The sequence below is a fragment of the Callorhinus ursinus genome, unplaced genomic scaffold (assembly GCF_003265705.2).
Source record: "Callorhinus ursinus isolate GAN/ISIS: 27379988/994484 unplaced genomic scaffold, GSC_fseal_2.0 scaffold17, whole genome shotgun sequence".
Classification (NCBI taxonomy): Eukaryota; Metazoa; Chordata; class Mammalia; order Carnivora; family Otariidae; genus Callorhinus; species Callorhinus ursinus.
The window spans coordinates 3,549,010-3,574,265 of NW_027397079.1; the positions used below are offsets into that span (position 1 = coordinate 3,549,010).

The 25,256-nt window shown below is 37.2% G+C and overlaps 1 protein-coding gene across 1 annotated transcript in view; it reads right to left on the reverse strand.

The window, feature by feature from the left end:
- CSMD1 (CUB and Sushi multiple domains 1) overlaps positions 1 to 25,256 on the reverse strand; it is a 2,052,675-nt gene that overhangs the window by 596,305 nt on the left and 1,431,114 nt on the right. Inside the window, exon 8 of the mRNA XM_073902260.1 lies at positions 13,456 to 13,543. Within this exon, the coding sequence (XP_073758361.1) occupies positions 13,456 to 13,543 (88 nt within the window). The remainder of the gene's footprint in view (positions 1 to 13,455; positions 13,544 to 25,256) is intronic.

The following is a 25,256-nucleotide window of genomic DNA, read 5'->3' on the forward strand; positions in this document are numbered from 1 at the left end:
AATGGGTCAAACAGGAAATTAAAGAAGAATTAAAAAAATTCATGGAAACTAATGAAAATGAAAACACAATGGTTCAAAATCTTTGGGATACAGCAAAGGCAGTCCTGAGAGGAAAGTATAGAGCAATACAAGCCTTTCTCAAGAAACAAGAAAGGGCTCAAATACACAACCTAACCCTACACCTAAAGGAGCTGGAGAAAGAACAGCAAATAAAGCCTAAACCCAGCAGGAGAAGAGAAATAATAAAGATCAGAGCAGAAATTAATGAACTAGAAACCAAAAGAACAGTAGAACGGATCAACGAAACTAGGAGCTGGTTCCTTGAAAGAATTAACAAGATTGATAAACCCCTGGCCAGACTTATCAAAAAAAAAAAGAGAAATGACCCAAATCAACAAAATCATGACTGAAAGAGGAGAGAGCACAACCAACACCAAAGAAATACAAACAATTATAAGAACATATTATGAGCAACCCTATGCCAGCAAATTAGATAACCTGGAAGAAATGGGTGCATTCCTAGAGATGTATCAACTACCAAAATTGAACCAGGAAGAAATAGAAATCCTGAACAGACCTATAACCACGAAGGAAATTGAAGCAGTCATCAAAAATCTCCCAACAAACAAATGCCCAGGGCCAGATGGCTTCCCAGGGGAATTCTATCAGACATTTAAAGAGGAATTAATACCTATTCTCCTGAAACTGTTCCAAAAAATAGAAATGGAAGGAAAACTTCCAAACTCGTTTAATGAGGCCACCATCACCTTGATCCCAAAACCAGACAAAGACCCCATCAAAAAGGAGAATTACAGACCAATATCCTTGATGAACATGGATGCAAAAATGCTCACCAAAATACTAGCCAATAGGATCCAACAGTACATTAAAACAATTATTCTCCATGACCAAGTGGGAGTTATCCCTGGGCTGCAAGGTTGGTTCAACATCCACAAATCAATCAATGTGATACAATACATTAACAAAAGAAAGAACAAGAATCATATGATCCTCTCAATAGATGCAGAAAAAGCATTTGACAAATTACAGCATCCTTTCTTGATCAAAACTCTTCAGAGTATAAGGATAGAGGGTACATACCTCAATATCATAAAAGCCATCTATGAAAAACCTACAGCGAATATCATTCTCAATGGGGAAAAGCTGAGAGCCTTTCCCCTAAGGTCAGGAACGTGGCAGGGATGTCCACTATAATCACTGCTATTCAACATAGTATTAGAAGTCCTAGCCATAGCAATCAGACAACAAAAAGAATTCAAAGGCATCCAAATCGGCAAAGAGGAAGTCAAACTCTCACTCTTTGCAGATGATATGATACTGTATGTGGGAAACCCAAAAGACTCCACCCCAAAACTGCTAGAACTCATACAGGAATTCAGTAAAGTAGCAGGATATAAAATCAATGCACAGAAATCAGTGGCATTCCTATACACCAACAACAAGACAGAAGAGAGACAAATCAAGGAGTTGATCCCATTTACAATTGCACCCAAAACCATTAGATAACTAGGAATAAATTTAACCAAAGAGGCAAAGGATCTGTACTCAGAAAACTATAAAATACTCATAAAATTGAAGAAGACACAAAGAAATAGAAAAATGTTCCATGCTCATGGATTGGAAGAACAAATATTGTGAAGATGTCAATGCTACCTAGAGCAATCTACACATTCAATGCAATCCCCATCAAAATACCATCCACTTTTTTCAAAGAAATGGAACAAATAATCCTAAAATTTGTATGGAACCAGAAGCGACCCCGAATAGCCAGAGGAATATTGAAAAAGAAAAGCAAAGCTGGCGGCATCACAATTCCGGACTTCCAGCTCTATTATTATTGTCATCATCAAGACAGTATGGTACTGGCACAAGAACAGACACACAGATCAATGGAACAGAATCGAGAGCCCAGAAATGGACCCTCAACTCTATGGTCAAGTAATCTTTCACAAAGCAGGAAAGAATGTCCAATGGCAAAAAGACTGTCTCTTTAACAAATGGTGTTGGGAAAATTGGACAGCCACATGCAGAGGAATGAAACTGGATCGTTTCCTTACACCACACACAAAAATAGACTCAAAATGGTTGAAAGACCTAAATGTGAGACAGGAGTCCATCAAAATCCTAAAAGAGAACACAGGTAGCAACCTCTTCGACCTCAGCCACAGCAAATTCTTCCTAGAAACATCACCAAAGGTAAAGGGAAGCAAGGGCAAAAATGAACTATTGGGATTTCATCAAGATAAAAAGCTTTCGCACAGCAAAAGAAATAGTCCACAAAACCAAAAGACAACCGACAGAATGGGAGAAAATATTTGCAAATGAGATATCAGATAAAGGGCTAGTATCCAAAATCTATAAAGAACTTATCAAATTCAACACCCAAAGAACAAATAATCCAATCAAGAAATGGGCAGAAGACATGAACAGGCATTTTTCCAAAAAAGACATTCAAATGGCCAACAGACACATGAAAAGGTGCACAGCATCGCTCGGCATCAGGGAAATCCAAATCAAAACCTCAATGAGATACCACCTCACACCAGTCAGAATGGCTAAAATTCACATATCAGGAAACGACAGATGTTGGCGGGGATGCGGAGAAAGGGGAACCCTCCTACACTGTTGGTGGGAATGCAAGCTGGTGCAACCCCTCTGGAAAACAGTATGGAGGTTCCTCAAACAGTTGAAATTAGAGCTACCGTATGATCCAGCAATTGCACTACTGGGTATTTACCACAAAGATACAAATGTGGGGATCTGAAGGGGTATGTGCACCCCAGTGTTTATAGCAGCATTGTCCACAATAGCCAAACTGTGGAAAGAGCCAAGATGTCCATCGACAGATGAAAGGATAAAGAAGAAGTGGTATATATACACAATGGAATATTATGCAACCATCAAAAGGAATGAGATCTTGCCATTTGCAACGACATGGATGGAACTGGAGGGTGTTATGCTGAGTGAAAGAAGTCAATCAGAGAAACATGTATCATATGACCTCACTGATATGAGGAATTCTTAATCTCAGGAAACAAACTGAGTGTTGCTGGAATGGTGGAGGGTGGGAGGGATGGGGTGGCTGGGTGATAGGCATTGGGGAGGGTATGTGCTATGGTGAGCACTGTGAATTGTGCAAGACTGTTGAATCATAGATCTGTACTTCTGAAACAAATAATGCAACATATGTTAAGAAAAAAGAAAAAGAAGAAGATAGCAGGAGGGGAAGAATGAAGGGGAGTAAGTCGGTGGGGGAGACAAACCATGAGAGACGATGGACCCTGAAAAACAAACTGACGGTTCTAGAGGCGAGGGGAGTGGGGGATGGGTTAGCCTGGTGATGGGTATTAAAGAGGGCACATTCTGCGTGGAGCACTGGGTGTTATGCACAAACAATTAATCATGGAACCCTACATCAAAAACTAATGATGTAATGTATGGTGATTAACATAACAATAAAAAATAAAAGAAAGAAAGAAAAGGAGTCTTAAATCACAGCTTCAATCTTAAGAAACCAGAAAAAGAAGAGCAAGTAAATCCTATTGTAATCAGAAGAAAGAAAATAATAAAGACCAGAGAAGAAATCAATAGAGTATAAAACAAATAAAACCGATAGAGGAAAATCGGTGACACCAAATGTAGTTTTTTTGAGAATATTAATAACATTGACCTATCACTAGTCATATGTATCAGGTAAAATAGAAAATTCAAATCACCAACATCAAATATTAGAATTGTACCATCACTATTAATTTAGAAGACAATAAGGAAAAATTATGAATAACATTTTGACAATAAATTTGACAATTTTTGTGGATAAAAATTGAAAGTTCCTTGGGACGCCTGGGTGGTTCAGTTGGTTAAGCGACTGCCTTCGGCTCAGTTCATGATCCTGGAGTCTCGGGATCGAGTCCTGCATCAGGCTCCCTGCTCAGCAGGTACTCTGCTTCTCCCTCTGACCCTCTTCCCTCTCGTGCTCTCTATCTCTCATTCTCTCTCTCTCAAATAAATAAAAAAATCTTTAAAAAAAATTGAAAGTTCCTTGAAATTTGCCAACTATCAAAGCTACATACTCAAATAGAGAGAGAACCTGAATTGGCTTGTAAGTAGAAAAAACTTGCAATGTAAAAACTTTTCATAAGAAAATTCTAATTCCAGGGATGCCTGGGGGCTCAGTTGTTTAAGTGCCTGCCTTCAGCTCAGGTCATGATCCCAGGGTCCCGGGATCAAGTCCCGCGTCAGGCTCCTTGAGGGAGCCTCCTTCTCCCTCTGCCTGCTGCCTCTCCCTGTTTGTGCTCTCTCTCTCTCTGACAAATAAATAAATAAAATCTTTAAAAAAATAAAAAAAGAAAATTCTAATTCCAGATGGCTTCACTGATAAATCTCTCAAAAATTCAAGAAAGAAATATCAATTCTACACAAACTCTTCCAGGATATTATAGAGGATAGAATATTCCCTAATTAATTTTATTAGACAAGCTTTACTCTAATAGCAAAACCAGATCAAGTCATAATAAGAATGTACTATAGGCCAGTATCTCTTATAAGAAAACAAGCAAAAATCTAAAAAAAAAAAAAAATTGAGGCCAACAATATATAAAAAGGATGATACATCATGACCAATTAATTTATCCCAGAATGCAAGAAAATCAATTAATGTAATTAGTCATATTAATAACTGAACAAACAGATCATCTCAATAGATCTAGAAAAAGCTTTTGACAAACTCTGTAACAATTTCTGATAAGAACTTACAACAAACTAAAAATAGAAGGGCATTTTCTCAACTTGATAAAAATAATCAATGAAAAGTTACAGCTAATATCACTTAATGATGAAAACCAGAATGCTTTCCACCAAAGATTAAGAATGAAGCAAGAATAAGGGCACCTGTCTGGCTCATTTAGAAGAGCATTCAACTCTTGATCTCAAGGTCATGAGTTTGAGCCCTACATTGGAAAGAGAGATTACTAATAATGAATAAAACTTAAAAAAAAAAAAGAATAAAGCAGGGAATGTCTCATGTCTCCCACTTGTATTCAACCTCATAATATAGGTCTTAGCCGGTTCCTTCAGGCAAGGGAATGAAATAAAATACATTCACATTGGAAAGAAAAACATCAAACCATCTTTTTTTGGGATGTGGGTGATTCAGTCAGTTAAGCATCTGCCTTCAGCTCAGGTCTGATCCCAAGGTCCTGGGATCAAGTCCCCCATCAGGCTCTTTGCTCAGTGGGGAGGCTGCTTCTCTCTCTTCCCCTCCCCCTGCTCTCTCTCAATCTGACAAATAAATAAGTAAAATCTTTTTTAAAGAGTCTTTATTTGTAGTTATCAGGATCATCTAGAGAGGTAGTCCTCTGAGGTGTACAAAAAAATTACTAGAACTTCCTTGTCACAGTTTTGTATATACACACATATGTATGCACACACATATATACACATAGACGGCAAAAATATTTACATTTGTATTTAGTCTTTTTTTTAAGATTTTTTTTATTTATTCATTTGCGTAAGAGAGAGAGAGTGAGTGAGCAAGAGCATGAGCAGGGGGAGGATCAAGATCAGACAGAGAAGGGGAAACAGTCCCTGCTGAGCAAGGACCCCCCAATGCTGGACTCCATCCCAGGATCCCAGGATCATGACCTGATCTGAAGGCAGATGCTTAACTGACTGAGTCACTGCCCCTGTATTTAGTCTTACAGGAAGTTTAATCTTTCAAATCATTCTCCCTTATATTATTTGATTGCCATGAACTTGGAGACATGTAAACAATATAGAGATTCTCCAGGAAAATAAGAAATTTGAAAGCCTGGAAGTCTCAACTGAGTTAAGGTACTCAATTTCTTCCTTGGCTTTCCACAAGACACATCAACACAACTTTAGAAGCTAATGTTTATCCCAAAGTTAAAGCTCTTCTTCAGAATTAAGGCTGTTGTAAGAATGAGCTGTAGAAAAGGCCAGCACATTCACCTAAGATGCTCATAAAATGTTTCATTATTACCCTTATGCTAAATGGATACTGGCCTTGAATGTTTCTGAATTCCTTGTGAACTTTTGGAGATTAAGAAGTTTCTCTAACTCTCCTTACTATAGGATGCAATTTGAACAATGTGGCATTGTCAGATAGCATTTAATTCACTATGTTTAAAAACACAGGTCTGCCAAATAGACCAAAGAAGTTTCCAGATTCCTGTGAAGATTTTCAGGGACGACAAAGTACTGATGGGCAATCTCCCTCATACACAAAGTGCACTTGAATAATAATATCTGTTGAGTGCCTGTGTGGCAGGCCCTATTTTAGTGACGGAGGAGGCAGACATGACTAAGACACCATTCCTGCACAGAAGCATGAGTCAGATGGGGAAAATGGAAATGTGAACAATAATGAAGATTTGTTGCTGTAAAGTCTAATGGAAGGATGTGTATGGTTCTTTGGAAGTGAGGCAATGGAGAACATTTTTTTTCATGGGGGAGGGAAAATGGAGGAAGTTGTTTTTGAGATAAAAAAAGATTACCTAGGATAAAAACTCAATGGATTCTAGCAAGAATGTGTACATTTTGAAAAAAGAAAAAGAATGTGTAAATTTTATTTATTTGCTTCATCTTCAAAGGATAAAATTCCTGAATGCCTTTAACTGACTTATTTTATATGATAGTGGAAGTCAGCACATGTCTTTATTAGACCAGCATATCCATGGGGACACACCACACCCACTAAAGAAGGCTAACGATTACTCTAACCAAGCCATGCTCTGGATAACTTCCTTGAAACAAATAAAGGAAGCCAATGGATGGACAGGCAGATGGAGTGGATACAAAAGATGGAGCCAGCTGGTTGGTGCGATTTCTGCTCTAAAATTCCCCATGGGTTCAGACTGAAGCTCATCACCAGTTAAAACCAGCTTGCATCTTAGCTTATTTTTCACTCTGTCCCTGCCCTGCTTCCTCCATTCTCCTCCAACGTGCACATTAAAAAAAACAAAAAAAAACAAAAAAAAACAAAACACTTGAAAAAAAATCCTCATCTCAGGCTCTGCTTCAAAGGAACTTGAACTAAAACACCAGCTCCTTAACTATACTCAAACTTTGTATCTTTAACCTGTAAACAATACAACTTTCTACCCACTTCAAACAGGACAGACACTGTTAGGAAATCAAAAGCATTTTGTTACATTTTCATGGAAAAAATACTATATATAGTATTATATACTATTATATATACATAATCATACAAACTTCATGACAGCCAGCCTATAGACAATTTTATTCTTTCTCGAGCCTTTTAAAAATTACTATTGCTACATGTCTTTTTCACTTACATGTGGAATTTAAGAAAAAAAGAAGAGACAAAAAAAAAAGACTCCCAGATACAGAGAACTTCTGGTTACCAGAAGGGCAACGATGATGAGGAGTGAAATAGATAAAGGGTATAAAGAGTACACTCATCTTGATGTGCACTGAGAAATGTATAAAATTGTTGAACCATTATATTGTACACCTGAAACTAATATAACACTGTGTGTTAGTTATACATCAATAAAAAATTAAAATTAAATAACATTTTAAAAAATGGCCATTGCTACTATAATTACACTGAGTAATAATATTCCCACACTGAGGAGCAAGATGGCAGAGGTGTAGGGGACCTAAATTTCATCTGGTCCCAGGACTTCAGCTAGATAAGGATCAAACCATTCTGAACACCTAGGAACTCAACAGGAGATCGAATAAAAGAATAGCAGCAACTCTCTGAACAGAAAAGCCACCAATTTCTGGAAGGTAGGATGTGTGGAGAAGTGAATCCAAGGCGATATTCGGGAGGATAGATGGAGGGGGAGGGGGCCTCTGTCGGCCGCTTCAGGCAAGTAATCGAGCCGCGGAGCACAAAATCAGAACTTTTAGAAGTCGGCTCCGCTGAGGGACGTCACTCCAGTGACTAAGCGGGGAGTGGAACCCTCGTGGGACAGTGTGGCCTCAGGACTCTCGGGGTCACAGAAAGACCAGGGGTGCCTGAGTGCAGCAGAACTCCCAGGTATTGGAGCAGGGAAGCCGGCTGCAGACACGGAGCTGAGGGGGCTCTCAGCTCGGGGTTGCCATAAACATGATCCATGGCACAGTTGGGACACCGCTCCTCCAGCAGGGACCCAACAAGCGGCAGATCTGGGGAGACTCCCCTTCCTTCCCCAGGAGGAGCGGTGCGGCAGCGCACCACAGGATTCTGCTGGGTTTGGAGACTCCACACCTGGTCCTGTGCCAGAGATAGAAACACTCGGTCACAGGCCAGGTGAGCACGGAGTGCGGCCGGAGACGGGGGACCCGGGAGTGACTGACTGCTTTTTCAGGGGGTGCACTGAGGAGCAGGGCCCCCAGTTCTCGGCTCCTCCCGGGCAGAGATTGGGAGGCCGCAATTTTCTTTTCTTTTTTTGTGGGGGGGGGAGGCCACCATTTTCACTCTCATCCTCCAAAGCTGTATGGAAATCTTCTAGGAAACAAAAGCTCCCAAGAGCAAACCGAGCACATTACTTAGCCTGGACCCGGCAAGGGCGGGGCAATTCCACCACCAGCAAAGACATTTGGGAACCATGGCAACAGGCCCCTCCCCCAGAAGATCAGCAAGAACACCCAGCCAAGACCAAGTTTACGGATCAATGAGAATGGCAGAACTCCAGTGCTAGGGGAATTCTGTACATAGAATTCATGGCTTTTTCCCCCATGATTCTTTAGTCTTTCACAGTTGATTTTTTTTAATTTTCTTTTTTATTTTGAATTTTTCTTTTTCCATTTTTCAACCAACATCTTATCAACACCTTTTTTAAAAAAAAAATTATTTTTCATTTTTAGAGTCACATTCCATCCCTTCATAGTAGTTACCCTTATTTTTGGTATCTATATAAAAGTTGTTCTCTTTTTTAAATTTTGGGATACAGTTTCTTCTAACATATCAAAATATACCCTAAATCTCTAGTGTATGGCTTGGTTCTAGTCTCCTGCCTGATCGCATTCTCTCCTTTTTATTTTTTTAAATCCTCTTCTTTCTTTTTTTTTTTTTTGTACATATATAAGCTTTTATTTCTTTAAAATTTTGGGAGGCAGTTTCTAACAGACCAAAATATGCCCAAAATCTACTGTGTGGCACTGATCTATGCACCAGCCTGATCATATTTGCTCATATTCTGTTTCTGTTTGTTTATTTGTTTGTTTGTTTTATCTTTTTTCTTTCTTTCCCTTTCTTTTCCCCGGTTTCAGGTCTCTTCCGATTTGTTTAGTGTATATTTTTTCTGGGGTTATTGTTACCCTCTTAGCATTTTATTCTCTCATTCATCTATTCTCCTCTGGACAAAATGGCAAGATGGAAAAAATCACCTGAAAAAAAAGGACAAGAGGCAATACCGACTGCCAGGGACATAATCAATATAGACATTACTAACATGTCGGAACTACAGTTCAGAACGACAACTTTAAAGATATTAGCTGGGCTTGAAAAAAGCATGGAAGATATTAGAGAAACCCTTTCTGGAGAAATAAAAGAGCTAACAAAAGCCAGGGCCAGATGGCTTCCCAGGGGAATTCTACCAAACATTTAAAGGAGAATTAATACCTATTCTCCTGAAACTGTTCCAAAATATAGAAATGGAAGGAAAACTTCCAAACTCGTTTTATGAGGCCACCATTACCTTGATCCCAAAACCAGACAAAGACCCCATCAAAAAGGAGAATTACAGACCAATATCCTTGATGAACATGGATGCGAAAATTCTCACCAAAATACTAGCCAACAGGATCCAACAGTACATTAAAAGGATTATTCACCATGACCAAGTGGGATTTATCCCTGGGCTGCAAGGTTGGTTCAACATCCACAAATCAATCAATGTGATACAATACATTAATAAAAGAAAGAACAAGAACCATATGATCCTCTCAATAGATGCAGAAAAAGCATTTGACAAAGTACAGCATCCTTTCTTGATCAAAACTCTTCAGAGTATAGGGATAGAGAGTACATACCTCAAGATCATAAAAGCCATCTATGAAAAACCCACAGCAAATATCATTCTCAATGGGGAAAAACTGAGAGCCTTTCCCCTAAGGTCAGGAACGTGGCAGGGATGTCCACTATAACCACTGCTATTCAACATAGTATTAGAAATCCTAGCCACAGCAATCAGACAACAAAAAGAATTCAAAGGCATCCAAATCGGCAAAGAACTCAAACTCTCACTCTTTGCAGATGATATGATACTGTATGTGGAAAACCCAAAAGACTCCACCCCAAAACTGCTAGAACTCATACAAGAAATCAGTGAAGTGGCAGGATATAAAATCAATGCACAGAAATCAGTGACATTCCTCTACACCAACAACAAGACAGAAGAAAGAGAAATTAAGGAGTCGATCCCATTTACAATTGCACCCAAAACCATAAGATAACTAGGAATAAATCTAATCAAAGAGGCAAAGAATCTGTACTCAGAAAACTATAAAATACTCATGAAAGAAATTGAGGAAGACACAAAAAATGGAAAAATGTTCCATGCTCATGGATTGGAAGAACAAATATTGTGAAGATGTCAATGCTACCTAGAGCAATCTACACATTCAATACAATCCTTATCAAAATACCATCAAGTTATTTCAAAGAAATGGAACAAATAATCCTAAAATTTGTCTGGAACCAGAAAAGACCCCAAATAGCCAGAGGAATATTGAAAAAGAGAAGCAAAGCTGGTGGCATCACAATTCGGGACTTCCACCTCTATTACAAAGCTGTCATCATCAAAACAGTATGGTACTGGCACAAGAACAGACACATAGATCAATGGAACAGAATAGAGAGCCCAGAAATGGACTCTCAACTCTACGGTCAACTGATCTTCGACAAAGCAGGAAAGAATGTCCAGTGGAAAAAAAGACAGTCTTTTCAACAAAAGGTGTTGGGAAAATTGGACAGCCACATGCAGAAGAATGAAACTGGACCATTTCCTTACACCACACACAAAAATAGACTCCAAATGGATGAAAGGCCTAAATATGAGACAAGAGTCCTTCAAAATCCTAGAGGAGAACACAGGCAGCAACCTCTTTGACCTCAGCCGCAGCAACTTCTTCCTAGAAACATTGCCAAAGGCAAAGGAAGCATGGGCAAAAATGAACTACTGGGACTTCATCAAGACTGCTTTTGCACAGTCAACAAAACCAAAGAAAACTGATAGAATGGTAGAAGATATTTGCAAATGACATAACACATAAAGGACTAGTATCCAAAATGTATAAAGAACTTATCAAACTCAACACCCAAAGAACAAATGATCCAATCAAGAAATGGGCAGAAGGTATGAATAGACATTTGTCCAAAGAAGACATCCAAATGGCCAACAGACACATGAAAAAGTGTTCAACATCGCTCGGCATCAGGGAAATCCAAATCAAAACCTCATTGAGGTACCACCTCACACCAGTCAGAATGGCTAAAATTAACAAGTCAGGAAATGACAGATGTTGGCGGGGATGCGAAGAAAGGGGAACCCTCCTACACTGTTGGTGGGAATGCAAGCTGGTGTGGAGACCCTGGAAAATAGTATGGAGGTTCCTCAAACAGTTGAAAATAGAGCTACCATACGACCCAGCAATTGCACTACTGGATATTTACCCCAAAGATACAAATGTAGGTATCTGAAGGGGTACATGCGCCCCAATATTTATAGCAGCAATGTTCACAGTAGCCAAACTATGGAAAGAGCCAAGGTGTCCATCAACAGATGAATGGATAAAGAAGATATGGTATATATATGTACAATGCAATATTATGCAACCATCAAAAGGAATGAAATCTTGCCATTTGCAACAACGTGGTTGGAAGTGGACAGTATTATGCTGAGCGAAATAAGTCAATCACAGAAAGACAAGTATCATATGATCTCACTGATATGAGGAATTCTTAATCTCAGGACACAAACTGAGGGTTGCTGGAGTGGTGGGGGGTGGGAGGGATGGGGTGGTTTGGTGATAGACATTGGGGAGTGTATGTGGTACAGTGAGTGCTGGGAACTGTGTAAGACTGTTGAATCACAGACCTGTACCTTTGAAACAAATAATGCATTTTATGTTAAAAACAAAAAAAGAAGATAGTAGGAAGGGAAAAATGAAGGGGGGCAATTGGAGGGGGAGACGAACCATGAGAGACTATGGACTCTGAGAAACAAACTGAGGGTTTTAGAGGGGAGGGGTGTGGGAGGATGGGTTAGCCTGGTGATGGGTATTAAAGAGGGCACAGTCTGCGCGGAGCACTGGGTGTTATATGCAAACAATGAATCATGGAACACTACATCAAAACTAACGATGTAATGTATGGAGATTAACATAACATAAAATTTAAAAACATTACACTGAGTAATATTCCTTCTTCTTTGGTGGTGTAACTACTTTCTCTTTTAATATTTATTTATTTGAGAGAGAGAGAGAGAGAGAATGAGCAGGATGTGCAGAGGGAGAGGGAGAGAGAATCTCAAGCAGACTCCATGCTGAGCCTGGAGCCCATCTTGGGGCTTGATTTCACGACCAGGAGATCATGACCTGAGCTGAGACCATGAGTCAGACGCTTAACCGACTGAGCCACCCAGGATCCCCTATAACTACATTTTCAGTTTCAGCTCATTTTACTAGCCAAAACTCTCTGTGCCTATCTTTATTGTTTTCCTTTTAAAAATGGTGAGATTTTTAAAGGAGGGAAACATTTCCCTCACTCCCCTTTACCCTTTATTTTGAAGCTTACTCTCAGTATGAGAATCTACCTTGTAAGTTGGCAAAAGTTTCTTGAAATAATGGAAAGGAATTAAAAAATCCAAAGACATGATATTATAATCATTATATATATATAAATGATAATATAATTATAATGCACTTTTATAATCACCACTACATTAATACTGCCACAATGGGAAAGCAGTCTCTAGCCCCTCACAATCCTAGTAAAATAAATCATAACATTTTCTGAAATAAATTGCATTGACTGCCACTTATATTCATTATTCTAAAAGTTGAATGAAATAATTTTGAGGTTATAGGTAAATTTTTGCCCCATCTTTTTTTAAACTTCAACCAAACTGCATTAGAATATGGGAAAGATAATTAATTAAAAACAGAAGAAAAAATCCCGGAGACAAATTTTGATCATATACATTTAGGGTTAAATTTTTAGTACTGATTCATATAGTGAAAAGCATCCACTCTATAGCATGTGGAAGTTTTCAACACAGTATGTTTTAGAGTTTTACAGATAATATAGCGTCATAATAATTGAGAAGTTGTATCTTTAATTCAAAAGGACATAATAGTTAAGGATGACAAATAGAAATTATATATACGTGTGTGTGCGTGTGTGTGCGTGTGTGTGTGAAAATAACATGCTTTTCAAATAACCCATATATCTCCTACCTGAAGTCGGAACCTGCTCTTCTACCATTTTCTGGAATCCCAGGATCTGGGCACATGTCCGAAACCAATGCGACACCTCCTTGACTCACTATAACAGAGAGAAACATTCTTGTAATTATGTGTAGCTCTTGGGGAAATCATCAGAGAACAAATTTATGTTAGGCAGTCTTGGTTCTTGAATTATAACTTAAAATGTGGTTTACTTAGAATTAAGACACTTTAGCTAAATTAAAATAAATCTTTATGTCTGAAAAACAAAGACTTCTTATCCAGTGAAAGGAGCCCAACATTCTTTAGTTTGAAGCCTTCTTCTGTTGAAGTGGTCAAAATTTAGTTTTAAAAAATGTCTTTGCTCATTATGGACAACTTTATGACAGGTTACAACTAATAGCATCATGGGAAAAAAGAGCAGAATGGTGAAAATGTCAAAGTTTATACAGAAGAAAACCTTCATCCACTATCCATGGATGAAGTGAAGAAACAAATTATCTGTTAATACCTATACAAAAGACACCTTAGATAAAACTATCTTTTATGTTTTCAACATTGAACATGTTTATCATTGAGCTAAAAAACAAAAAGTACCCCGTTCTTTTATAGACATGCTGCTTTATTTCCTGAATCTGTTCCATGAAGAGCATTTCCTCCTGTTGGGATAATGTACAATCACAGTACAACAGTGATTTTAAAAAGTACTCACTTGCTCACTGGGTAGGATAACTGCCACTCAAACACCCACCAACCCTATTTAAGCTGTCGAACCCAATCAAGGCAATTCCTTCTTTCATTCCAGAAATTAACTCAACCGTGGGCTTGTGACCCAATTCCATTCAGTGAGATATTAGGAGAAGTCTGTAGCCACGCCACTGGGAAGATATTCCAGTGAGACAATAGAAACCATCTCTCTCTGTTTTTTTTTTGTTCTTTTTTTTTTTTTTTACTTGATACTTACTGTGTCTGGATTTGGAATGTGGAAGTTTTGGTACCATTTTGCTATGGTCCAAGGATGGGAGCAATAGTATGGATGGGATAGAAGATATATAGCAAGAATCAGGATACTTTATGTCAAGTCGAGGCAGAAAATTTATAAATTCAGGAAATGACCCTATCTCAACATTCTGTTGGATAATTCATGTTTCCTACAGCTTAAGCCCATTTGAATAGATGACTTTATTATCTGCATATGTATATGCAGTTAATAGATATATTGATATATCTATAATACACATAATATATAAATAATACTATTGTGTATATATATATAGATATATATATATTTCCCCACATATATTGTAAATGATTCCATAAGAAAAAAATATATATGGGTAGATATTGAAATCCTGAAGCATTTTATTAAAATTATACATGAAAGAGTGATGATAATTATACCAAGATTCAGTTTGCCTTGCTAAGTTAAGATGAAATTGGGATATGGACATAACCCCACATTAACTACAAATCTTTCTAGAATATATTAAATAAGTGTATTCTTAGGAAGCACTTCATCATTCCAAATTAGTTCATCTATATTTCTTACAGGTTTTAATTGAGATTTTTATATCATCTAAAATTTATTTAGCAGTATGGAGTGAGAAATGGATTCAACTCTAAAAGTTTCTTTCCTAAACATTTGTTTTTTTCATGATCATTTAAAAACAATCCATCACATAGGGCAGTGGCATCAGTAAATGGTGGAATAGAAAGCTCCAGGCCCTCATTCCCCCCATGGAAACACCAAATAAAAACCACAGATGGAATGAAATAACTTTGTAGGAACTCTGGAGACCAGTCAGAGGTTGACGGCAGCCAAGTAAATGTCCAGTGAAGAAAAAGCTACATTCATAACGGTAGGAGAGTTCATGAGAGTTTAACTTACCCTTACCCCCTACCTCCCCTGACATGGCACAGTGGCCTCATTCCTTGTTCCCTTGCTGAGGATGAAGAAGCAAAGAGAAACTTGTTTGCAATATTCTGGCCTGTGGGCTGCATAAGAGATTTTTTTTCTTGCCTGTCCTGGAACTCATATGGGGAACGGCAATCAGAAGCCATGGAAGGCACTGGTGGCCCTGCTACATTTAGAAAGTGCACAGGGACTGCAGCTATGCAGGCAGCTGGGGCCAAGAAATTACAGGCAGAAGAATGTAACAGAATAGCTAAGATCCTGAGGAGCTGGAGTGAGGCTTTTTGGGGAAGTAAGATATTTTAAAGCATCTGGATGTGGGGGCTGGAAAAGCACACACACAGACCTAGATAGTACACATTCCCATGCAAGACTGAGAAGACTTTAAGTCTTCATGCTAGGCTAACCTTAAGGGTCAGGGGATCACTAATTTTTAAAGGTCTTCCATACTATTCTGCAAAAGCTGGGAAAGGTAGGTGTTTCTTCCCAATGTAGTTTTTCACAAAGATCACAAGGCATTCAAAAAGTTGAAAAATGTTGCCCAATTCAAAGGAATAAAATTAATTGCCAGAAATAGTCCCTGGAGGAACACATGCATCAGATTTACTAGACAAATACTTTAAAACAACTGTTTTAAATATGAATTTGAATAATGTCTGAACATTTCTCAAATTTGAGGAAAGACATAAATGTACAAATCCTAGGAGATACACAAATTCCAAGTAGGACAAAATCAAAGCCATTCACAGTAAGACACATAATCCAACTGTCAGAAGAAAAGACAAAGAAAGAATCTTGAAAGCAGAAAGAGAAAAGCATCTCATCACCGTGAGGCCCCCAATGAAACCATTAGGTTTCTCAGCAGAAAACTGGTAGGACCAAAGGCAGTAAGGAGAAATATTTAAGTGCTGAAAGAAAAAAAAAATGCTATTTACAGAGAATTCTCTATCCACCAAAACTTTCTCCAATAATGAAGGAAAAAATAAGACACTACCAGACCAAAAAACAAACGGAAACAAGCAAACCAAAAAAAAAAAGAACAAAAAAACAAAACAAAACAAAACAAAAAAACACAACTAAACAAGCAAAGAGGATTCATTACAAATAGACCTGCCCTATAAGAAACGTTAAAGGGAGTCCTTCATATAGAAATGAAAGAACAATAGACAATAACTCAAAACAATATGAAAACACAAATTTCTCTTATAAAGGTAAATATAGAAATATTTTCAAAATCCACCATTCTGTCATTTTGATTCACAGCTTCATTTTAAAAATCTTCTACATGATTTAAAAGACAAATGCATAAAATATTATAAATATGCATTAATAAGTATACAGTACACAAAGATATAATTTGTGACATCAGTAGCACAAATTGGTGGTGAGGGAACTGTGAGGGCATACAGCTTTTTATGTGATTGAAGTTAAGTTTGTATCAGTTTAAGATAGATTGTTGTAACTTTAGGATCTTATGTGTAATCTTCATGGCAACCATAAAGAAGATATCTATAGAATATGCACAAAAGGAAAGGAGAAAGGAATCCTAATAGGTCAGAAGAAAAATTAACTAAACACAAAGGAAGATAGTAATGGGAGAAACGACAGACAAAAGAGCTATAAGGCATACAGGAAACAAATAAATGTGGTAAAAATAAGTGCCTTCCAATCAGTACTTTTTTAAATGTAAATGGAATCAACTCCATGTATGGGTTGATTTGTTTCCCCTCAAAATTCATATGTTGAAGCCCTAACCCTAACGCCCATTCCTCAGAATGTGACTGAATTTGGTGATAGGGTTTTTGAAGAGGGGATTAATTTAGAATGAAGTCATTAGGGTGTGTCTATTCCAATATGAGTGATGTCCTCATAAATGGAGGATTAGTACACAGATAAACACAGAGGGAAGACCATGTGAAGACACATGGAAAAGACAACCATTTACAAGTCAAGGAGAGAGCCCTCAGATGAAACTGCCTGCCAACACCTTGATCTTTTAACTTCCTGCCTCCAGAATTCTGAGGAAATAAATTTCTGTTGGTTAAGTCACTCAATTTGTTATGGCAGCTCTAGCAGACTAATATACTCCTCAATTAAAAGGCATAGATTGGCAGAATGGATAAATAACAACAAACCAGGATACAACTATATTCTGTCTACAAGAGACTCACTTTTTACCTAAGGACACGCAGAGTTTGGTGGTCAAGAGTGGTCAAGTTTGCAGAGCCAGAATGTAGAATGGTAGTTTCCCAAAGCATGGGGAGAAAGACCTGGGGAACTATCATTTAATGTGTATAGAATTTCAGTAGGGAAGCTACAGTTTTTCTGGAGATGGATGGTGGTGACAGATGGGCAACAATGTGAATGTACTTAAGGCCACGAAATCATATACAAAAAAATGGCTAAAATGGTAAATTTTATGTTATTTGTATATTACCACTGTGGTGTGTTTATGTGTGTGTATCCCAACAAGTTATAAATCTCTGACCTATCAGCAAATTAAATTCTATCAATCTGATAGTTCTAGAACAGTCCCTCTTAGCCACATTTTCACTTTTTGTGGTTTCAGTTACTTGGGGTCAACCACAGTCCAAAAGCAGATGATTTAAATCCTAGACTAAGTCACAACACCTGTGACATTCACCTCACTGCATCTCATCAGGCAGGCATTTTATCATCTCACATTATCACTAGAAGAAGAAGGGTGAGTGTAGGACAATAAGGTATTTTGAAAGAAAGAGAGAGAGAGAGACGATATTCACATAGCTTTCATCAGAGAATACTGTTATAATTGGTCTATTTTATTAGTAGTAATTATTGTTAGTCTGTCACTCTGCCTAAATTTATAAAATTAAATTTTATAATAGCTGTGTATTTAGTGCATATGGGGTTCCATACCGTCTGATGTTTCAGGCATCTGCTGGGAGTCTGGGAATATATCCCTTATGGAGAAGGGAGGATGGATGCACTACTTTTATCCCCAATCCCATGGTTTCATAGTCTATACCATGTGCTAGGACACAGGTCTCAATCAGTAGGCAGTGGTCTCCTAATCAGTCTCTAAAATTTATTTCCCAAAGAGGTTCTAGTTTTAATGACCTCAAACCCCAATGAAGAATATTACTTGGGCCCTGTTTTTCCTGTCATCATCACTTAGATGTATACCCCCAAGTACAATGGTCATTGCCTTGTCACATGAAAACACCCTCATCAAAGTAAATGGACATTGCTGCTTTTATCAGAAGCTGTCTGCTGTAGTGTGGCTCTTACTTCACTATTCTACAATAACAAAGTGCTCTAAAACACAGCATAAAGCCTTAAAAAAAGGTCTACTTCTATGTCCCCCTTTTTTGTTTTTTTCTTCCATGGAATAGTAATAAAAAGAAATGAGAGAAATTGGAAGTACCCATCCAAGTCAGATCAAAACACTGGGTCTTTTTAAAGATAATGCCAAAGTCGCTTATTTGTTCCAGAAAGGTTACTTACTTGGAATTCTGTGAGAGCACAGAATGAATTAGACAAGCCTGAATGGCTTGCAGATGGCAGAAGATAACAGAAAAGTGATGAGAGACTAAATGTAAAATATGGCTGGTTTTCCGAAACAGAGATAGGCTTTTAATGGGATAATGACAGCAAAGACATGGTGACAAGCAGGTTATGTACAAGTAAACAATAAGCTCCATAAATCCCAACAACCTATCCCATCAACATCATGACCAATTAATTTCTCTAAAAACTGAAGCTTTAAAGCTGGAAAGAGTCATGAAGCTCAATCTGCTTCAAGCTGGATCCCCAGTGCCTTAGAGAAATGTTTTCAAAAGAGAGGAATTCCTTGGTTTAATATCATTTTAACTCCAGTTTTGTCGAATTACATCTTTTAAATCCCGTGGGACACATGCCATAGATATTAATAAATATATTAAACTTTAGTCAGAACCTTGCAGATAAAAATCAAAACTGGAAATATTCGATGGGTATTAACTAATACTAAGGCAAGATGTAAAACTATGCAAATGGATGAACGGATACAAATTAGACAGTTTCTAAAAGACTTTAATTGTGATTTTAAATGTTTAAATTATATTAATTTATATATATTTAAATGCCTTTTTCAAAGTATCTTGATTCGCAATATCAAGATTCCCATGAGGAACGTTTAGCAGGATGAAGATGCTTCTCTCATCAAATTATCCCACTCCTTCTGGACATGCCTTGTGATTGTCAATTAAAATTCAACATTAATTTATTTGCCACAAACTGTACAGCTAGACCAATGCCATAGAGAAAGAAGCAACTAATGCAAAAGAAGTATAAACAAATACCTCTATGATAAAGGAGATTATAGACAAATCAGTGGATACAAGAATTACAATTAGTGAAATAATTAGAAATAGTTAAAAACACTAAGAATAATAATTATAATAATGATGATTTAAATATATAATATCAGCTAGAAACTTCCAAGTGTCATTTACATATTTTTTCAGACTGAATCCATACAACCATTCTATGAGATGATAATAGTAAACCTATGCTAAAGGAAAGAGAACTAGGGTGAGAGTCATGACCTTATTGATTGAAAAATCCAGGTTACTTTCCCTACATTTGCTGCAATAAGCAATGAGACATTGTATATTCAAGAGCTTTGTACCTTAAAGTGAGCCCTTTAAAAAATAATTTTAAAAAATTATTAAAAATAAAATTCCATTTATAATGAAAAGACACTAAGTACCAAAAGGTGAAGTAAAAAGGTGTTTTCATCTATATTCCCAATCAAACATACACATGAGAAGCTATATGCTTCAAGCCATGAGACTTTAACTCAGTTACCATCTAGTGGCAATTTTCCTGCAGTAAAAAGACCAGGCTCAGAGGCTTTCCACATGTGCCCATAAACCACCTCCACAGCATTAGAACCATGGCTTGGCTTGAAAATTAAAATCTTCATGGAAGGTGCAATTTTTTGAGTTAAAATTTAGCTTGTATACCTTTGGAATAAATAATCCAAAATAACAGCCATTGAAAGAAAATCACACTTTTTAGTGACATTGCTCCTGTGATGTAGTATAGCATATTTTTATTGTTGATACTCATTTCTTTAGAGACCTAAAGATATGTTTGAGCTGGATCAATTCTGAGACTAATTCTAACCATTTTAAACCTTCAGAGAGGTGACATGTTTTTAGTTGCATGACAATAAAAAATGTTGTTATACAGAAAACATTCTGGTTGAAATTCATTGGTAGCAATATCTCCACTCTATCGATGACCTTTAGATGACAGAAATCCCATTCCACGCATATGTGTTTGAGGGCTACCGTAAACTTCAGACTTTCCTGCTATAATCAGTTTGAAATAAGTCAACATTAACATTTGTTCTTTCCACATTTAATAGACTCAGTATTTCTTTACTGAAATGAAAAGCAATCTCTACTTCTTGATATATTTCTTCATTTTGATTCATAAGAAGTTTTATCTCATCACGAATAAAATGTATTCATGTTAGTTCTTCCTAAAAAAACAAACTACTAACTTAATTAAATGTTAATCTCCACACCATTTTGCTATTGTACTAATTTCTTTCATTTGGTTATAGCAGGATTATTCTCGCTTTAACAGAGTATCACATAGGATACTTCCACATGCATAATAGAATTTTGGGTAACTGTTCTCTGTTTCTGCTAAACATTTAGTCTTTACCAGTATTTGGTTTGATCCTAGAAGAGTAAGCAAATTTTTACTAGGTTTATGGAAGGAGGTAAAACAAGAATTCTTGACGATTGGATGATAAAGTCTTATCAGTGCAACATTAAACTGATAAGAACAGATACTACACTTGATAGGCACCGGATCTCGTCTGATCTCAGAAGCAACATTAGCGTTTTAAAGGGTTGGCTTACACAGAAATAAGTTATCAAAAGTGACACATAGCTTTGGTCTGTACTGTTTTGGATCTCAGGCTAAAGGATCAGCAATGAAATCCCTCTCAAACAACAGAACTGGCAGAACTTGTAGTGCTTGTGTGAGTGTCTAGGGATAGATTTTCCAAATGATTAATTTAATATCATGCCAGACATTTTGTCTGGACTCTGTCTCTTTTCTCATTGCATTAATTTGCCGACTTTTAAAACAATAGTAATGGAATGCCCACTATCACGATTTTTATATCCAAATGTTGCCATGTTCTCTTATTTCCAGTTTACTGCCTGCTCTTGAATCAACCTCTTAGTTTATTACAATTCATTTTTAAAATAAATTTTAGTTTCTTGGTGCCTGGGTGGCTCAGTCAGTTAAGCATCTAACTCTTGATTTCAGCTCAGGTCATCATATCAGTGTGAGATTGAGCCCCGTGTCAGGCTCCACACTTAGCTTGGAGCCTGCTTGAGATTCTCTCTCTTCCCTCTGCCTCTCCCCACCCACACTCTCTCCCTAAATAAACATATATATGTATATGTATATATTTATATATATTCTAATATAACAAAATATAGTCATAAACATCATCGAAGAACGTTCAAAAATTTTAATGGTTCTCTACTGCACAACAAATAAGGACAATTTGGCTGTCATTGAAACCATCTTTCTTTTTAAAAAATTTTTTTATTAACATATATGTATTATTTGTTTCAGCGGTACAGGTCTGTGATTCATCAGTCTTATACAATTCACAGTGCTCACCATAGCACAAACCCTCCCCAATGTCTATCACCCAGTCACCCCATCCCTCCCATCCCCACCACTCCAGCAACACTCAGTTTGTTTCCTGAGATTAAGAGTCTCTTCTGGTTTGTCTCCCTCTCTGGTTTCACCTTGTTTCATTTTTCCCTCCCTTCCCCTATGATCCTCTGTCTTGTTTCTCAAATTCCTCATATCAGAGATCATATGATACTTGTCTTTCTCTGATTGACTTACTTCGCTTTGCATAATACCCTCTATTTCCATCCATGTCGTTGCAAAGGGCAAGATTTCATTTTTTTGATGGCTGCATATTCCATTGTATATTCCATATATACAATATTCCATTATATAGATAGATAGATAGATAGATAGATAGATAGATAGATAGATAGATAGATAGATAGATGATATAGAGATTAGATAGATAGATAGGTAGATAGATAGATAGATAGATAGATAGATAGATAGATAGATAGATAGATAGATAGATAGATAGATACAACATCTTCTTTATCCATTAATCTGTTGATGGACATCTAGGTTCTTTCCATAGTTTGGCTACTGTGGACATTGCTGCTATAAATATTGGGTTTCACGTGCCCCTTCGGATCACTATATTTGTATCTTTGGGGTAAATACCCAGTAGTGCAATTGCTGGGTCATATGGTAGCTCTATTTTCAACATTTTGAGGAACCTCCTTACTGTTTTCCAGGGTGGCTTCACCAGCCTGCATTCCCACCAACAGTGTAGAAGGGTTCCCCTTTCTCCACATCCTTGCCAAAATCTGTCATTTCCTGACTTGTTAAGTTTAGCCATTCTGACTCGAGTGAGGTGGTATCTCATCGAGGTTTTGATTTGGATTTCCCTGATGCTGAGCAATGTTGAGCACTTTTTCATGTGTCTGTTGGCCATTTGGATCTCTTCTTTGCAGAAATGTCTGTTCATGTCTTCTGCCCATTTCTTGATTGAGTTATTTATTCTTTGAGTGTTGAGTTTGATAAGTTCTTTATACATTTTGGATACTAGCCCTTTATGTGTTATGTCACTTGCAAATATCTTCTCCCACTCTGTCATTGTCTTTTGATAAAAAGATAAAAGATTTTTATCTTGAAGTCTGAGTAGTTTATTTTTGCCCTTTCTTCCTTTGCCTTTGGCAATGTTTCTAGGAAGAAGTTGCTGCGGCTGAGGTCAAGGATGTTGCTGCCTGTGTTCTCAAGGATTTTGATGGATTCCTGTCTCACATTTAGGTCTTTCATCCATTCTGACTCTATTTTTGTGTGTGGTGCAAGGAAATGGTCCAGTTTCATTCTTCTGCATGTGGCTGTCCAATTTTCCCAACACCATTTGTTGAAATGACTGTCTTTTTTTCCACTGGACATTCTTTCCTGCTTTGTCGAAGATTAGTTGACCATAGAGTTGAGAGTCCATTTCTGGGCTCTCTATTCTGTTCCATTGATCTATGTGTCTGTTTTTGTGCCAGTACCATACTGTCTTGATGATGACAGCTTTGTAATAGAGCTTGAAGTCTGGAATTGTGATGCCGCCAGCTTTGCTTTTGGTTTTCAATATTCCTCTGGCTATTCGGGGTCTCTTCTGGTTCCATACAAATTTTAGGATTATTTGTTCCATTTCTTTGAAAGAACTTGATGGTATTTTGATAGGGATTGCATTAAATGTGTAGATTGTTCTAGGTAGCGTAGACATTTTCACAATATTTGTTCTTCTGATCCATGAGCCTTGGGATGTTTTTCCATTTCTTTGTGTCTTTCTCAATATCTTTCATGAGTATTCTATAGTTTTCTGAGTACAGATTCTTTGCCTCTTTGGTTAGACTTATTCCTAGGTATCTTATGGTTTTGGGTGCAATTGTAAATGGGATTGACTCCTTAATTTCTCTTTATTCTTTCTTATTGGTATATAGAAATGCAAATGAGTTCTGTGGATTGATTTTATATCCTGCACTTTACTGAATTCCTGTATGAGTTCTAGCACTTTTGGGGTGGAGTCTTTTAGGTTTTCCACATAAAGTATCATATCATCTGCAGAAAGTGAGAGTTTCACTTCTTTGCTGATTCAGATGCCTTTTATTTCTTTTTGTTGTCTGATTATTGAGGCTAGGATTTCGAGTACTATGTTGAATAGCAGTGGTGATAGTGTACATTTCTGCCATGTTCCTGACCTTAGGGGAAAAACTCTCAGTTTTCCCCATTGATAATTATATTCACTGTGGGTTTTTCATAGATGATTTTTATGATATTGAGGTATGTACCTTCTATCCCTACACTCTGAAGAGTTTTAATCAAGAAAGGATTCTGTACTTTGTCAAATGTTTTTTCTGCATCTGTTCAGAGGATAATATGGTTCTTGTTCTTTCTTTTATTAATGTATTGTATCACATTGATTTGAGGATATTTAACCAGCCTTGCAGCCCAGGAATAAATTCCACTTCGTCATGGTGAATAATCCTTTCAATGTACTGTTGGATCCTATTGGCTAGTATTTTGGTGAGAATTTTTGTATCCATGTTCATCAAGAATATTGGTCTGTAATTCTCCTTTATGATGGGGTCTTTGTCTGGTTTGGGGATCAAAAATGTTGGCCTCATAAAATGATTATTTTTTCCATTTCTTTGAAAGAAGATTTCCTTCCATTTTTAATTTTTGTAACAGTTTCAGAAGAATAGGTTTCTTCTTTAAATGTTTGGTAAAATTCCCCTGGGAAGCCATCTGGCCCTGGGCTCCTGTTTGTTGGGAGATTTTTGATTACCGCTTCAATTTCCTTACTGGTTATGGGTCTGTTCAGGCTTTCTATTTCTTCCTGTTTCGTTTTTGGTAGTTTATACCTCTCTAGGAATGCATTCATTTCTTCCAGATTAAAAAATGCACTGGCATATAATGGCTCATAATATGTTCTTATAATTGTTTTTATTTCCTTGGTGTTGGTTGTTATCTCTCCTCTTTCATTCATGATTTTATTTATTTGGGCCCTTTCTCTTTTCTTTTTGATAAGTCTGGCCAGGGGTTTATCAATTTTATTAATACTTTCATAGAACCAGCTCCTAGTTTCTTTGATCTGTTCTGTTCTTTTGGTTTCTATTTTGTTGATTTCTGCTCTGATCTTTATGATTTCTCTTCTCCTGCTGGTTTAGGCTTTATTTGCTGTTCTTTCTCCAGCTCCTTTAGGTGTAGGGTTAGGTTGTGTATATAAGACCTTTCTTATTTC